Source organism: Nyctereutes procyonoides, unplaced genomic scaffold (assembly GCF_905146905.1).
Source record: "Nyctereutes procyonoides isolate TBG_1078 unplaced genomic scaffold, NYPRO_anot_genome, whole genome shotgun sequence".
Lineage (NCBI taxonomy): Eukaryota > Metazoa > Chordata > Mammalia > Carnivora > Canidae > Nyctereutes > Nyctereutes procyonoides.
Window position 1 is genome coordinate 35,258,853 of NW_026575046.1, and position 16,851 is coordinate 35,275,703.

Sequence of the window (16,851 nt, forward strand, 5' to 3'; positions counted from 1 at the left end):
GTAAATAATACACAGTCCACCCACAATCAGGGTATAGTAAGTGCTGTGAGTAAATAAAATTTAAAAATCAAAACTCTGGGGTAGAGGGTGTCTGTGACATGGTGCAGCTTTAGGGATGGCCTGTCAGGAGTGGTATTTGCACTGAAATCTGTATGTAACAATCATCTGGCATGTGACGATCAGATGAAGAGGATTTCAAGCAAAAGGAACTGCAAAAGCAAAGGTCCTGAGGCCTGAAGAAGCAGGATGTGTTTAAGAAATAGAAGAAGCCAGGGATGCTGCAGTGAGAAGGGATGGTGGACTGAAAGTGACATGAGAGAGGTAGACAGGACCTGACCTTCTAGGGCACTGTAGGCCAGGAGGCAGGACATGAAGAGAATATATGGATTTTACTCGAACACCATAGAAGCCACTGGCGGTTTCTTGTGACGGGTTCTGGTTTGAGGTTTTACAGCAACATTCTGGCTGCTGTGTGGGAAACAGATGGGAGGTGGGAGGCAGTTACAGATGTGGAAGGTGGGAGGGGAGAAGAGACAGCATGGAAGCCAGCTGGGAAGCCAGGAAAAGGAATCATGTCAGGAGGAGAAGAGAAAAGAGAGCTGAGGGGCCTCCATCAATGGAAGGCCAGAGGGCAGGCTGGTTAAGCAGGAATGGCAAAGAGAAAATAATGCAAATTGGTTGATTATTATAGTTAGGTCGGATGCTGTTCAGGAATGCAGGTTGAACACTTCAAGAACAGTCTGTACCCTGGGGCGGGAGTCATGGCACTCGCTCTATGCCCTCTACACAGTCCACTGAAAAGCTGAGCTTCACTTGCAAGCCCTGGCCAGATGTCCACCCACACCCAGCTCTACCCGGGCCCCCGGGGGGTGGGAGATGGGGCATGTCTGGGGAAGGTGCAAATGCATACAGCCCTGGGCAGATGGCCTGGTATCTGAGGCGGGGTAACTCAAGAGTTTGCCCCACTGTCTCTGTGTGCCGGGGAGTTATGTGACGTCTCACACCTTTGTGTTGACAAAAGTTCTCTCACCTTGGAAATCATGCCTAATCTCTGGTTTGTGGTGAGGACAAATGAGGTCTATTTGTAAAGAGCCAAGTAGAGTCCTGGTTACAGAGTAGGTTTGATAAATGGCAGCTGCTGTGACTAGCATCATGGACCTGCCCTTAGGAGCCTACTCTCTTTAGGAAGTCAGGCCCAAGAGAGAACTATCCAGAGCTGATTGAGTGCGAAACAAAGGGCCTTCCAACGAAATATTGAGAGGAGGATCTGATGAAATCTAGAACTATGCTGTTCAGCACAGTGGCCAGTAGCCATATGGGACTATACATTAAAACTAAATAAAATTTAAAATTCAGGTCCCCCAGGGCACTGGCCATTTCAAATGCTCAGTAGCCACATGTGATGAGTGGCTACCATATTGGACAGTGCAGATGTGGAGCATCTCCATCATTGCAAGAAGTTTTACTGGACTTAGACTCTGGATGGAGAAAGTCTGGCTTGGTCTAGGCTTTGAAGGAAGGAATGACTGGCTGGGCAGGGTATCCCATGTCCATGGAGTAAAGTTCACATACAAGGAGTGATTTCTCTCCTTTCTCCCGGTTATCCTCCTCTTCCTCTTCCTCCACCTCCTCCTCTCTCTGTGTCTCTTTCAGAATTGCTCCTTTAGCCCTTTTTTGTTATTTGTCAGCTGCTCTTTTTGTCAACAGTTTTTTTTAGGTATGATTCATATACCATACAGTTTGTCCATTTAAATTGTACAATTGAACAGTTTTTATTAGTATATTCACAGAGTTGTACATCCACCACCACACTCAGTTGTAGAACATTCTCACCCCAAAAAGAAATCCCATTCCCTTTAGCTATCACTCCATCATACCTTCCATCTGCCCCCCTCCAGCTCTAGGTAACCACTAATCTGTCTTATGGATTTGCCTCTTCTGGACACTGCATATAAATGGAATCACATAATATGTGACCTTTGGTGACAGACTTCTTTCACTTAGTATATTGTTTTCAAGATCCATCCATATTGTAGCAGGTTCAAAATGTATGACCAAATACTAATCTTCTATATGGATCTACCATATTTTATTTACATATTTGTGTTAATGGACATTTAGATTATATCCACTTTGAGGCTATTATGAACAAGGTCCTGTGAATATTCATGTATACATTTTGGGGTAGACATATTTTCATTTCTCTTAACTATTCTCCTCCTTTTACCTTTGCCTGCTACTGTGACCTTTTTTTTTTTTCTTTAGATTTTATTTATTCATGATAGAGAGAGAGACAGAGAATAGGCAGAGGGAGAAGCAGGCTCCATGCAGGAAGCCTGATGTGGGACTCAATCCTGGGACTCCAGGATCATACCCTGGGCCAAAGGCAGATGCTCAACTGCTGAGCCACCCAGGCGTCCTATGTGACCCTTTTATTTTTTATTATTTTTTAAAAGGTTTTTTTTTTTATTTACTTATTCATGATAGAGAAAGAGAGAGAGAGGCAGAGACACAGGAGGAGGGAGAAGCAGGCTCCATGCCGGGAGCCCGACGTGGAACTCAATCCTGGGACTCCAGGATCATGCCCCAGGCCAAAGGCAGGCGCTAACCCACCGAGCCACCCAGGGATCCCCCATGTGACCCTTTTAAAATACAATTCAGATCATATTATTCTTGACTCACTCAGTGTAGAAACCTGAGCCCTCTCAAAGGCCTCAAGGGTCCCTCTCTGCCTCCAGTTTCTTCCTTTTGCTTACTCCACTTCAACCACTAGTTTATTACTCATCCTTCAGACATGCCAGGCACACTCCTGCCCCAGGGCCTTTGCACTGGCCACTCATGCCATCCAGAATGCACTTCTATCAGTTATCCCTGTCATTCTCCTTCTCTTCTTTCAAACTCTTTTCCTAGAAATCACCTCTGAATGATTTTTTTCTCTGATCTTCCTACTAAAGTGTATGGCTCCCCCTGCCCTCCTTATTCCCCTTTATTATTCTGCTTTATTTTTCCTGCTTTATTTTCCTCCATCGTACATATCACATTCTAATACAGAGCATTTGTTTTGTTTTCTGCCTTCCCTCATATACAAGCCCCTTAGAGTAGAAATTTTTCTTTTATGTTTTGTTCTCTACTCTAGTACCTTGAATGATTTTTGGCACATAGTAGATGCTCAGTAAATACTATTTATTGGATACATTACCCTCTCTCTCTGAATGTCTCTCTCACTCGTGGTCCCTACCCTATTCTTGTCTGGCACCTGACACTGTCCTAGGTGCTGGGACACAAAAATGAATAAGACAAGGTTTTTGAGTGAAGGCATGGTGAATGAATTCATTGATATGACTCACTAGGTTGCAGGTTCCAGGCTACCCTCTGGAAATGAGCCCTGGGTTTAGGGACTCCTCTGAGAATGACCTGACAGATTTGACTTTCTCTAAACTCTGACTAGAGCCTCAGAGGAGGGAGACTTTACCCTGCTCTCCACAGAGAGCACAGTGAGCCCCCTTCCTGGGCTGCCTGGCCTTACTTGCTGCCCCCTCTGCCTGCAGCGCAAGGCCATCGAGCGGTTCTGCAGTGAGGTGAAGCGGCTGTGCCATGCCGAGCGGAGGAAGGACTTTGTCTCCGAGGCCTACCTTCTGACGCTGGGCAAGTTCATCAACATGTTTGCCGTCTTGGATGAGCTGAAGAATATGAAGTGCAGCGTCAAGAATGACCACTCTGCCTACAAGAGGTCAGGGCGCCCTCACCCTGCCCCCCTCTTCCTGCAGAGCCAGCCTGGGGGAGGCAGAGGATACAGTCCTGCCACGCTCCTCCTCCAGAACCAAGCTGGCTATTCCCCAGCACGAGCAGGGTTGGGCCTGTTATCGGCTTTTGCAGTTTGAGAAATAAGACACAGAGCTGAGTCTTTGGAGAACTGGGTCTCTTAGATGTTCTGTCTCAAGGTGGGGTCAGATCCTCATTTTCCCTAACCTGTGGAGCAGTAGTAGTTTCCCATGCAGTATAGGACCTGGAAGATAATCATAAAATGGTCAGTCACATCAGTCATTTCCTGCAATATTCAGAAAGCCAGTTCAAACTGTTTATATTAAAAAGGAACTCAATTGGCTCCCAAAACTGAAACGTTTCCTTGTTTCTGGGTCCAGGTACTCAGATGCTGTTGGTCTGGTTCCCCCTACCTCTGGGCTCAACCTCCCTTGATAGCAGCTTCCTTCTCAGGCAGGCCTGTGCCCTGTGGTGGCCTCGGCAGCTAGAAGCTACCCTCTGACCAGCACAGCACCCCCAGTTTCAAAGGAAAGAAAGGGTGCTTCTTTGAAATAACTTTTGCAAAAGTCCCACAGATTGTCATTGCTCTGGTTTGGGTCCTGTGTGGACCCCTCCATCAGGTAACTGCGGGGAGTGGAGGCTCCCGTTGGACAGGTGCTTTCCCCTCAGAGTCAGTTGGAGGTCCGCGTCAGCTTACGAGAAAGAAGGACTGAGAACGTGTGAGGGATTGTCGTGCTCCAGAAATTAGGATACCACCACCTAGAAGGTGGCAGGGGACATTTGAAAGCAACAGGTATCTTTCCTATATGTTGCTGAGGTTCAGATGAGCTCTCAGTGTCTGCAGATGTATCTTGGGAGGGATTTTCTGTGTAACTGATGAAGAGGCCCCCTCTTCCTTGAATCACATCCTCTTGGGCTCCAAGGTAACGGGAAAAAGCAGGCAACAGACCTATTCCCACAATTGTATCCTAAGTGAACTGTGTAACCTGGGGGTGTCCATAGACAGAGCCCCCTCCTCAGCCTGGTGCAGAAATGGCAGCTTTCACAAAGATTTCGTAGACAACTCATGTTATAATATCTCCTACATCTCCCCCCGCTGCTCCCTGTGTTTCTCCCCAGTTTTGGCCACTCCTTGCATCGTGGTCATAAGTGACACACCATGCAGAGCAGCTAGGGCTGTGAGCAAGGCGGGTGTCTTGTCTGTGCTCTCATGGTCAGTCGTGATATGGGCTGCACCACTACCAGGTTAGGCTGGGACAGACCAGGATGGCGTGGTGTTCCCCCATCGAGCCCTGTGAGTGCTCCCCACACCCATCACCCTTCACCTATAACCCTATTGGGTGAAATAGACTTTTGTTTCCATGCAGTGCTTTGCTTTAGAAACTTGGAGGTTTTCTGTAAATAACATAATCCATGCAAAACCAACACATCCTGCCTGGGATTCTTCTCCATGACCGCTGTGTGGTTTCACGGCAGGTTTCACAGCATGGCGCAGGGATGCCCATTTCGCTCTGTCTTGCCACCTCTGGCTGGTTGATAGGATGCTCGTTGCCCTTAAACTTGCCGGTTTGGGCCTTCAGTGTATTCTTGCCTCTTAAATTTAGGTATCCTTAAATGTACGAGGTGTATATGGTCCCAAAGGAAATGACTCCAGAATACACTCTCCTTTGATAATAGAGTTATCTGTGATATTGTGAGCTCCTTAACCTCGGGGCGGGGGGGTGGGGGGGACGACTCTGGGTTAGGTGGGAGCGGGAGTCAGAGAGGCCTGGCTTAGGCGGGTTATGCCTGAGCATTCCTCTCTGCAACACCGTGTAGGGCGGCGCAGTTCCTGAGGAAGATGGCGGACCCCCAGTCTATCCAGGAGTCACAGAACCTTTCCATGTTCCTGGCCAACCACAACAGGATCACCCAGGTGATGGCAGAGTCCCTGTTCATCTCGGTCTGGTGTCCCAGGACACAGGCAGGGGCCTGAAGATTGAGGGACCACAAGCAGGGGAGCTTAGTCCAGATCTAACATCCTCACTTCCCTGCGCTTATGGATTAACAGACTAAGTCCGCTCCCCAACCACAGATGACCCTTTCACCCCCTGCGGATTTGGTTCCCTGAAAGCCTTCTCAGCCCATGTGCTACCCCCACAGCAGTGAGGATTGAGGGCCTGGGTTCTGGAGTTTGACAGACTTGTTCATTTTATTTCCTTTTTAAAAATTTTTATTTATTCATGAGAGACATAGAGAGGCAGAGGGAGAAGCAGGTTCCATGTGGGGAGCCTGATGCAGAACTCAGTCCCAGGACCCCGAGATCACAACCTGAGCTGAAGGCAGACACTCAACCACTGAGCCACTCGGGTGCCCTGACAGCCTTGTTTTCTAATCCTGGACCCTCCACTGACCCTTGTGAGATCTTGAGTAAGGTCTAAGCCTCAGTTTCCTCATCTGTGGTGTGATCTGTTATTTTTGAGAATAAGAGTCCATCTCATAGGACTGTTGTGAGAAATGAAACATCATATCAAAAGCCCTTAGTAAGCAGAGCCTGATGAGTGGTAAGAGTATAAGCTGCCGTAGCTATCGTTACTGCCACCACTTTGCTGGGCACCCCCATCAGCTGTGGCTCTTTTGCTCTGACTGACTTAATGTAACCCGTCTTGCTCACCTGTCAGGTCAGCCTACACAGGCACCAGCAAGAATGTGAGCTGGGCTCCAGCTGAGAGGGGCGTGCATCTTGGAAACATTTCAGGCTCAGACCTCTCTCAGGGATGCTCCTGGCTTCACTGGACCCTTCCTGCTCTTGGTTAACTGCACAAGGCTGCCAGTGTTGAGGCTCCATGTTTCTTTTCCGAGACTCAGCCTCACGTCTCAGCCCCAGGTTGTCTGTGGAAAGCACCAGCAGTGTCTTTCACGGTGTCCTCCACAGGGGCCCAGGTTGTCCCTTTTGAGAGAAAGGGCCTGAGATGGAGCTCTTAGACTCTGTTCTTATGGGAAATGCTTCTGTACCACTGTGTCCTGCCAGGAGGGGCACACCTGCTGGTCCCACTCTCCTCCCCTGGGCTGGGTATTTCTGTCATCGTCTGAGATATCATGGCTAAGTCTATACCCGCAAAGCTAAGCCTAGATTACTCAGGCCTGTTTCTGTAAAGCTGAACTGCTTTTCGGCTCAGCCCAAGAAAGTCCTTGCTAAATGTCAGAATTGCCAGGAAATAAAATGGAGAGCTCAGGGTGGGGGCAGGTTGCCTGCCGTGGGAGATTGCAGAAGCTCTCACCAACCACCGTGGGGACTTTAAGGAGAAGATGCAGGTCCCCTCCACCTGGGATGGTCAGGGGGCTGTGCAGTGTCACTGCCAATCAGCTGTGGGCCTACTGTGGTGGTGTGGGTGGGGAGGAGGGAGAGGGGCTAACCAGGAGTGGGGGGCGTTGCTGTTTAGTGTCTCCATCAGCAACTGGAAGTGATCCCAGGCTACGAGGAGCTGCTGGCAGACATTGTCAACATCTGCGTGGATTACTACGAGAACAAGATGTATCTGACCCCCAGCGAGAAGCACATGCTCCTCAAGGTATAACTGTAGTCACACACCCCAGGTCCTGGGCTAGCCCCTTCACCTCCTTCTTATTTAAAATCTTTTTTTAATGTTCATTTTTTCTTAAACACTGATACAGATCTTACTGGACATAATTTTTTGTCCTTTTTTTCTTTCCTTCCGTATGTCATATACACCTTTCCAGATGCTGTTAAGGATATTTCTACAATGTAATTTTTTTTAATTTTTTTTTTATTTATGATAGTCACACAGAGAGAGAGAGAGGCAGAGACATAGGCAGAGGGAGAAGTAGGCTCCATGCACCAGGAGCCCGACATGGGATTCGATCCCGGGTCTCCAGGATCGCGCCCTGGGCCAAAGGCAGGCGCCAAACCGCTGCGCCACCCAGGGATCCCTACAATGTAATTTTTAATGGCTGCTGAGTGTCCCATTGTGCATGGATACTGTTACTAAACAAATCCCCTGTCATTGGATATTTGTTTGCTAAATTGCATTGAACACTCTTAGAGCGCAACTTTAGTGTACATACTCCTGCCAAGTCAAATGTCATAGAGGAGAAAATTACTGACTCAAAGGGAAAGCAAAATCTTCAAGCTTTTGCTGTCAACAAAGTAGGCACATTTGTTCCAGCGGTTTGCAAATTTCATTTTTAAATTATCAAGTAATATTTATTGTAGAAAATCTGGAATATATAGAAAAGCACAGAAAATTTTAATGTCTCCCCATATTTTCCTCCAGAGGTAACACTTTTAGCATCTTGATATATTTCAGTTTTTCTGTGCTTATACTTCTTTAGCATATGCTATATGCATAAATGATGTGTGTGTAATTTGTATTCCATTTCATTAAGTGGAGTGGGAATATTATGCAACCACTCAATAATGTGATACAAATGTGCTTGTATTTCTTTCTCCATTACTCGGCCTTTGGCTGCTTGGGTTCTGATTTCTCTGGACAGCAGTAGCACTGAGAAGAGCAGCCTTCTGCATGTTCTGCTGACACCCTGCATAGCCCCTTTTCAGTCTTTCTTCCCCAGAGCCTCCCCTTCTTCCAGAGTTCTCCTGGTAGTTTTATTTTTCCTCCTCTCTGCCTTGCCATTCTGGCATGCTATTCTGAGTCCCAGACCTGTTGGGGTTCCCTTCTGTTCCCACAGCACCTCGACAATATCTGTAGGAAGGGGTGTCTCAGTGATTTGTTCCCTCCGGCTTCCTCTGTACCATCAGAAATCCAGATGGGTCCCCAAGAGCCTAGTGGTCTCTCTCACCCCCTTGCTGTGCCTGGGCAGGTCCCAAAGCTCTGCCCAGAACAGCTGCTGCCACACACCAGGTCACTAAATTCCAGCCCACCAAGCTCTCTGAGATGCTGCCAGCAGATTCTCTGGCCCTGGTTTTCTCTCACTAGCTTTTAATCCCTCTACTCCTCTACTTCTTCATCTTCTTGCCCTCAGCTCTCCACCACTTTCCTCCAGGCTCTGGGTCTCAATATTGATTGTTCCCTGGTTTTCCAGCTCATGTTAGTGAGCTCAGATTGCCACCAGGGGCACCTCTCACCTAACGTGGAAGAGTCTGGTGCCCACCCTGCAGAGCAGGAGACAGAATGGGGCTAAGAGGGATGCGACCTCAATAGTCTTCTAATCCAGTCCCTTATGTGTCAGATGTGACTTCCCCACAGTCACAGCTGCTCTCAGCAAGGGAAGCTGCTTTCAGCCTAGCTGTTCAGGCCCCCTTCAGCCTTGCCGTGCATTTGACAGAAGGAGCAAAACATGTCAGCATTCGAGAAGCTATTAAATGGACTGGCACATCCAGAGTCAGCCTGACCTACTTACATGGCGTTGTCAGGCAAAAACATGTTCCCGAATGAAGTCACCAGTGGCTCCTTGGGAATCTCTGCATTGTTTTAGCTTCCTTGGGGAAAGAAGTCAACAGTTTCACATTCATTCGACACTGAGCAGGTATTCCCAAGTGCCTGTAATGTGCTAGACCCCAGGGATGCAGCAACAAGCAGCGCTCAGCCCTTCCTCGCAGGAAGCATCTAAATGTGTGGATGTTCTTGTCCGATCTGGCTTCAGACCCTGTCTCTGCAACCTGTTAGCTGTGTGACTTGACTCATAAGATTGTTGTGAGAATTGAGGAGAATATCTGGTAAAGCCCTACGCATAGTAAGGACTCAACAAGCGACCACCATTACAACACACTACAGGGTGGTCTGAATTTCTTCACAGAAATCAAGTTTTTAGTTGAAATCAGATTTATGTCTCCTTTCTTTAATTGAAGACCTGGGTTTTGAGAGAGAAGGTGTCACTACAAGACATACAGGTGTGTGTGCACATGCACAGACCTCCTTTTTTTGTTTTGTTTTTTAAACTTTTCCAATGGTCATGATGTGCTCTGCACTTTCTTGCTCTAGGTAATGGGTTTTGGTCTCTACCTGATGGATGGAAACGTCAGTAACATTTACAAACTGGATGCCAAGAAGAGAATCAACCTCAGCAAAATTGATAAATTTTTTAAGGTCAGTACCTGAGGGTGGAGCCAGGCGGCAGGGCAGTCTCTCTGAGGAAAGGGAAGAAATCTGCAGGAAGCAGGGCTTGTTGATGGAGCTGCAGCTCTAAAGTCCCCAAGAGGAGGAGGCGGGTAGAATGATAGGACCTCCAACTGCCCTCCGTAGAAGGCTGCCTCATTGAAGTCAGACATGCTCCCAAGTCTCAGGATTCTGCTGGGAGGCCTTAAGATTCTTTCTGCATATTACTTTCTGTCTTTCCTGAATTCCTTGCTATCTAAAGAAAGAGGTGCATCCCAGAAGACAGTGCCTGCTTTAATTTTCCATATGAATAAGAGCTCATGGAAGCAGGAGGATTGAAGACTGGATTTTAAATTGATTCTCATTTGTAAAGTCACAGCCTCTCCTGGTCCACTGAGGACTCCCTCTACTTGCCCCCTGCCTCTGGGTGCAGTGCCTCATCATGGTCTGTTATACACTCAGACCTTTGCAGTGCCTCCGAGGTTTGATCTTCTGGCCCCAGGTTTTTAAAAAGAAAACCTGGGGTTAAATTAAGCCTTTGAGGTTTTCATGAAGAGATTTCCTGCTTTGGAATTGAATTCCATGATGTCAGTTTAACTAGCATCAGGCACTCCAGGATTGGAGTAGAGCCTCAGAGGTCAGACATGGAAAACCCAGGCTTAACATTAAAAGTCCCCCATGTGGCATGGGGGACACTAGGCTGGGCCTGGATCCCACTGACTCTTCCAGGTGAAGAGGGAAATAAATCACCAAAGGCATCCTGTGGCTTTGCTTCTTTTTAAGGCAGGAACTTTCACTTTTCCCTGGAGCTGCCCCAAATGGAAACAGGGCTCATCCCAGGAGAGACCTTGTAAAACCCGTCTCTGCCCCCAGTCAGTAGGAATGAGATTGGGGTGCAGTTGAGTAATACAGCTTTGCCATGGTCGGGCCTGGGTTTTAGTCTGGCTCTGCCACTCAACAGCTGGTTGACTCTGGAAAGTCACCAAACCTTTCTGAAATGGAGTTCCTCAGCCCAAAAAATGTGAATGCAAAGAGTATTTACTTTATAGAGTTTCCTTGATGATTCAGTGGGAGGCAGAGCCCTGGATTATCATCCTGGCTCCTTGACTTCTATCGGGTTTGGTTTTGTGTGAAAATTACTTGAGCTATCTAAACTTCAATCTTTTCATCTGTGAAATGATGATAATAGTATTGACCTCACAAAGTATTTGTATGGATTGAGAGACTGTTTTTGTTTTTTTTTTTTGTTTAATAGACTATTTTTTAGAGCAGTTCAGTTCACAGCAAAATCGAGCAGAAAGTGCACAGTTTTCCCATTTACTCCCCTGCCCTCCACCATGCAGAGGCTCCCCCACTATCAGAATCCCTCACCAAAGTGATACACTCTTTACAATCATCAAACCTACACTGACACATCATTATCACCCAAAGTCCATAGATTCCACGAGGAATCCCTCTTGGCGTTCTACATTCTGTGTGGCTTAACAAATGCAGAATGACATGGATCCACCACCGTCCTAAAAATCTGGTTTTGAAGAGTTTGATATGGTACTTGTGCATAGAAGCCAGCAGTACATACCAGCCTCCTCTCCATTTATTCTGGTGTTCAGTTAGGACCTGTCTGCCCTTTAGCGTTTAGTGTTAGGGTTTCAATTGCTTTACGTTGTAAAGTTCTCAGGAAGGCCACACCCAGCCGGCAGCATCCAGGTATCCACTCCTAGTCCAGAGTTCACGGCAGCAAGGATCCGAGAATCCCAGGGAAATTAAAGCAGAAAGGACCCTGCCCTGGGAGGCAGGCCATCTGATTCTCATCCTTCATCCATTCTGCCTGCTGTGTTGCCTTAGACAAATCACTTTGCCCCTCTTGTGCTCAGTTGCTGGAACATGGGTTGGCTGGAGGCAAGAGAGGACCTGTACAACTGTCTGGGACTCTTTCTGGTGCCAAGGTGACAAAGTAGCATGATCAGAAGAAGAACCTAGGGGTTGGCCCAGAGGTACACAGAGGCCTGCTTTCCCCAGCAGAAGGCAGCCATCCCTCCCCCCCACTCCTCTCTCAGCATCTCACACCTTGTGTTTGCTTCCTTTGCAGCAGCTGCAGGTGGTGCCCCTTTTCGGCGACATGCAGATAGAGCTGGCCAGATACATTAAGACCAGTGCTCACTATGAAGAGAACAAGTCCAAGTGAGTGCCTGCCATAATGTCTCTCGGCTCCCGCGAGGATGCCCAGCCCGGGCAGGGGGCCGAGGGGCCACTTCAGCCCCTCCTCCCTCCCCAGAGCCCTGGGCAGGTGGATTCCATCACAACACTGGCACCCAGCCGGCCAGAAGGGAACAGCAGAGGGTGCTCTGAGCTCTTTTGTATCTGCCCTTTGCTGCCAGGGTTCAAAAGTGTTCAGAGCACGGCCCTGCCCCTTCTCCGTCCCGGCGCTGACCCATGCTGCCCACAATGGGATGGCAGAAGCCCACCTTCCCTCAAGAAGGGGGAGGACTGGCTGGCCCTCCATGGTCGGGTGGAGCAAGATGGCATCCTTCATCACCTTGCTTCTTTCCTCAGATTTATGTCTATGCAGTAAGTATGTCATTGAGTATATGGCCTGATGGTTCTACCTGCAAAGTGGGTCGATAGCCTCGCCTTAGATTGTTTTATAAACCACCGTTCTAGGTAACTTGTGCTAGGATCTGGGGTGCCAGTGACTCATGGCAGGTGGGTGACATCTAGGTGCAGCCTTGGCCACTCCTTTGATATCTGGGTTTGTTAATAAAGTTCCTTCTGTCTGCATCTTCCCCAAAGCTGAATGAATATGACCTTTCCAAACAGAGAGTGGCTGACTGTCCTTTAGTCAAAAGTGAGGGTTAGTGCCTTAAAAATATGTGAATGGAGTGTCCTCGAACCCCACCAGCCTTGAGACCCTGTAAGGGAGCCTCACCAAGGAAGCTGATTTAGTCTTTTCATAACCTGCTGACTGCTGGCATGTGAGGAGGTTCTCTAGGGAAAGCATGGAACTGAGAATGCTGAACTCCTTTCCTCACATTTCCTGCGTACATCCTTGACCACCTAAAGTTGGTTGGGAGTGGTGATGTGGCCATGGTGGGGTGTCAGGAGTTTGAGTGATTGTGTCCCCCCTGTACAAGTAACCCAAAATATGAGTCATGCCACAGTAAAAGCATGAAGAAATTTATCACCAATCTAAGCATTCTTACGGGAGCCACTTCAAGGAGATCCTTTTGAGATATGAAATTTTTCCCAAAATGTTTATCCGCCTTGTTTGGTTCTAATGCTTAGTCTGTCTCTGCGGTCACCCAGCACCAGATGACAGAAGAGGGTGAAGGGGGCAGTCTTTTTTCTCTTGGGGAAGGAGAATGAAGACTTTCATTCCTTGATTTACTCTCCATTTCAGGATGGTTTTCCCAATGATCTTTTTCGAAAGAGTTGAGGAGAAAGGAGAGAGGCAAGGGGAATGAGAAGGGAGTGGCAAAAGAGAGAGGGAGGGACAGAGAGGAAAAGTCTGCCAGCAGTACCTCTCAGAACACATCCCTTGCCATGGAGTCCTCTCACATTGCCAGATCACTGTTGACAAAGAGGCACGATCCCTGTAAGTTTCCCGGGTCCCACCCCAGCAGCCCTACCAAAGCCAGTTTCAACCACAGGTGCCGCCAGTGCTGACAGTCAGTAGGCAGGTTTGGGGAGGTCACCCACCTTGCCTTTTCTTCACTTGGTTTTCAGCTCTTTGTAGCCCTAGAGAGGCTCTTCGCTCATAGAACTGGTAAGTACCATGGACATAAGGTATCCAGAAAAGCCTGTGATTGGGTCTCAGAGGAGGAAAAAGACTATTGCAGTCGGCCTGTGGCAGGCTCTCTAGCTGGTGGCTGTGACACCTCTTGGGTCTACCCAGGGGAGCCAGCCACATTTGGCTGATTGCCAAGAGCAACTAGTGAGTGGAAGGAGCCTATCCTGCTGAGGTATGTAAGGCCAGGACCTGCTCCAACACTGTGATTTTCTGCCCAGGTGGACCTGTACCCAGAGCAGCATCAGCCCCCAGTACAACATCTGCGAGCAGATGGTTCAGATCCGGGATGACCACATCCGCTTCATTTCCGAACTCGCTCGCTACAGCAACAGTGAGGTAAGCTAGCTCTGGCTGCTAGGATGGAAGCCTGGGGGGTTCAGGGTGTGAAGGGACAAGGACTAGCCAGGAAGGAAATGATCACAGGGATGATGGAGAGCAGGAGGGAGGCAGTACATATCGGAGGCAAGAGGTCAGACTGGCCAAGAGGGGAGAGTGACCAAGAGCATGGATTTTAGAGTCAGACAGAACTGGATTTGATTCTGGTTTTGCCACTGACCTTCACAAGTTATTCACAATCTCTGTGCCTCAGTTTCCTCATCTGTAAAATGGGGGTAATAGTATCTGGAAAGGTTCATTGAGAAGATTAAACAGTAGGATGCATGGAAAATGCATCTTGCCCAGCAGATAATGGTGGCCCAGTAATGGTTGATCTGCACACAATCCCAGCCATTTTGACCCTGGAGGGCAAGAGAAACAGTTCTGAACAGTCATGCTCAAAGCACTTACTAAATATTTTAAAACTACACAATAATAAATTATCCTTATAACATAACAGAAAATGCAATTAGGGACAGAAGACCATAAAATCTCTTGCAATCCCACCAATTACATTTTTAACTGGTGTCAAATTTTTCTTTTCTTTTTTTTTTTTAATATGGAAATATAGCCAATGCATAAACCTCAGAAAAAATACAAATATACGAAGAAGAGAAGTCAATCATGTAAAATTGTACCAACCAGCACCAACTGTGATTAATACTTCGGTTTCTATATCCTCCTGGACTCTTCCCATATATACCCTTCTAATAAATTTACATATTGGTTTGATAAACATAGGTCTCTGGATTCCAACCTGGATGACTCTGCACTATCCCACGTTTGCTCACTGGTTCCATCATGTGGCTGGCGGTGATCATGCACATGCTTTCCAAACCCAAACTCAGAAAATGTCTTTGATCAAAGGGCAGCATATTTGAAATGAGGACAGTCAGACAGGTGCACATGGTGTGGTCATTAGACAGGCAGCCCATATCCTTAGGAGGTCTCCTAGAAGACATAGACCAAGGTCAAGCCCAAACCTTTGGTTTTCTTGACCATATGTAACAATCAACTAAAGCTATGAGAATAATTTGAGTGCTGGGGCCTCCTTCATCTTTGTCAAGTTTTGGTGTGATCTAACAATGAATTTGGCTTAAAGTTTTTTTTTTTAAGTTATACATGTTATACATGTGTATACACAGATAATTCTCATTATTCACGGAAATTATATTCTATAAAGTGGGCACGAACACTAGATCAACAAATGCTGAACTGTTGCTCCTAGAGGAAGTACAGAGTTCAGTTCCTTTGAACCTTTGGTCACAACATTTTCATATGCTGATCAATGTATAACCCTCGTTTTCTGTGTGTTTCTATTTAAAGTCCCCTTATGTAATGTATGTTTATAATATATATTGTTAATTCGTTGACATTAACTCACATGCAACAGCACTATAATTTAACATCCAAACAAAGCTTATCTAAAACCTGTGCTTTTTCCCTAAGGCATGTCATAGCCTTGCAGTTAGCATCACTAGACAGAACTTGAGCACTACACTTGGGGCCACTTTAAATAGTGAAATCACCAGTAAAAAGTTCAAAAATGTGGAAAACGAGGCATTAAATAAACCATGAAAAGGACAGGTATACAGCATGATTACTGAAACAAGAAGGCAGAGGGTCATCATGTTCAACCTCAGCTGGGACAGGACTCAGATTTTTCACCACTCAGCACGTACCTGTGAATGACCAGTGAAGGTACTGGAAGTATTGACTTGAAGGTTACAAATAGATTTTAGTGAGTAGGCAAATTCACAGTACCAGAACCCACAAATAATGAGGGCTGACTCGATATGTATATACATATATGCAGGTACATACATGTATGCACACAAACGTATATGCGCATATGCGCTACATACACGCATGCATGTATATGTATGTATGCGTACATATGTGCATACATATTGCATGCATATCTATGCATATGCACTTGCATACATCCATATTGCCTTATGGAATAATACACATTCAAGTAGGTGTTTATCTTCATCACTTTTCAATTGGTGAGACATCTAATTAATGAGTTGTGAAATTAATATAGTGGCTTATGATTAGCATTTTTGTATGAGATAGAACAGACAATCAGAGAAATTATGAGTAAAGTTACTTCATGAAAAATGTTGGTATATATATATATTCACACACAGGTATGTGTTCCTGAGTTAATTTGTTGTGTGTCCTACAGCTGTAATTTGCAATTTAAAAATTTTGAAAGCCACAGCTCTGCAGTATAGCAGGGGTAGTTGTGAGTGGGGCTGTGGTATCACACCACCTGAGTTTAAACCCTCAACCATTTATGACCCATGTGGCCTTCAACCAAGAACTTGTCTGAACCTCGGTTTATCTATCAAAGAGGATATAATTTTAGCACCTCCTTTGTATTCTTCGTGGGGGATTCAGATAGCATCTAAAAGTGCCAGGCACGTACATGGTGAGGGTGACAGCTCATGTTCCCCAGGTGGTGACTGGCTCCGGGCTGGACAGCCAGAAATCAGACGAGGAGTACCGTGAGCTCTTTGACCTGGCCCTGCGGGGCCTGCAGCTTTTATCCAAGTGGAGTGCGCACGTCATGGAGGTGGTAGGTGTCATGAAGGCAGAGGGCCTCTCCCTCCCCAGACCTCTCCAGCCTGACCTCCATTCACGCGAACTCTTGTCTGCCTCTGCCTCTCCCCAGCACTCTTCCTTTAACAGCCTTACTGAGATATAATTTTCACACTATACCATTCACTCATTTAAAATGCAGATTTGTTGGTTTTTAGCATATTCACAGAATTGTACAACGACAGTCAAATTTAGAATGTTTTTATCAGTTCCAAAAGAAACCCTGTGCCATCACCCCCCCATTCCCTATCCCCACAGCCCTAA

General features: G+C 46.8%; 1 protein-coding gene across 4 annotated transcripts in view; it reads left to right on the forward strand.

Moving 5' to 3' along the window:
• CYFIP2 (cytoplasmic FMR1 interacting protein 2) overlaps positions 1 to 16,851 on the forward strand; it is a 124,364-nt gene that overhangs the window by 27,197 nt on the left and 80,316 nt on the right. For all 4 annotated transcript variants that reach the window (XM_055325158.1, XM_055325159.1, XM_055325161.1 and 1 more), the window contains exons 6-12: positions 3,549 to 3,730; positions 5,581 to 5,677; positions 7,185 to 7,313; positions 9,705 to 9,809; positions 11,908 to 11,999; positions 13,824 to 13,941; positions 16,445 to 16,564. In XM_055325158.1, the coding sequence (XP_055181133.1) occupies positions 3,549 to 3,730; positions 5,581 to 5,677; positions 7,185 to 7,313; positions 9,705 to 9,809; positions 11,908 to 11,999; positions 13,824 to 13,941; positions 16,445 to 16,564 (843 nt within the window). The remainder of the gene's footprint in view (positions 1 to 3,548; positions 3,731 to 5,580; positions 5,678 to 7,184; positions 7,314 to 9,704; positions 9,810 to 11,907; positions 12,000 to 13,823; positions 13,942 to 16,444; positions 16,565 to 16,851) is intronic.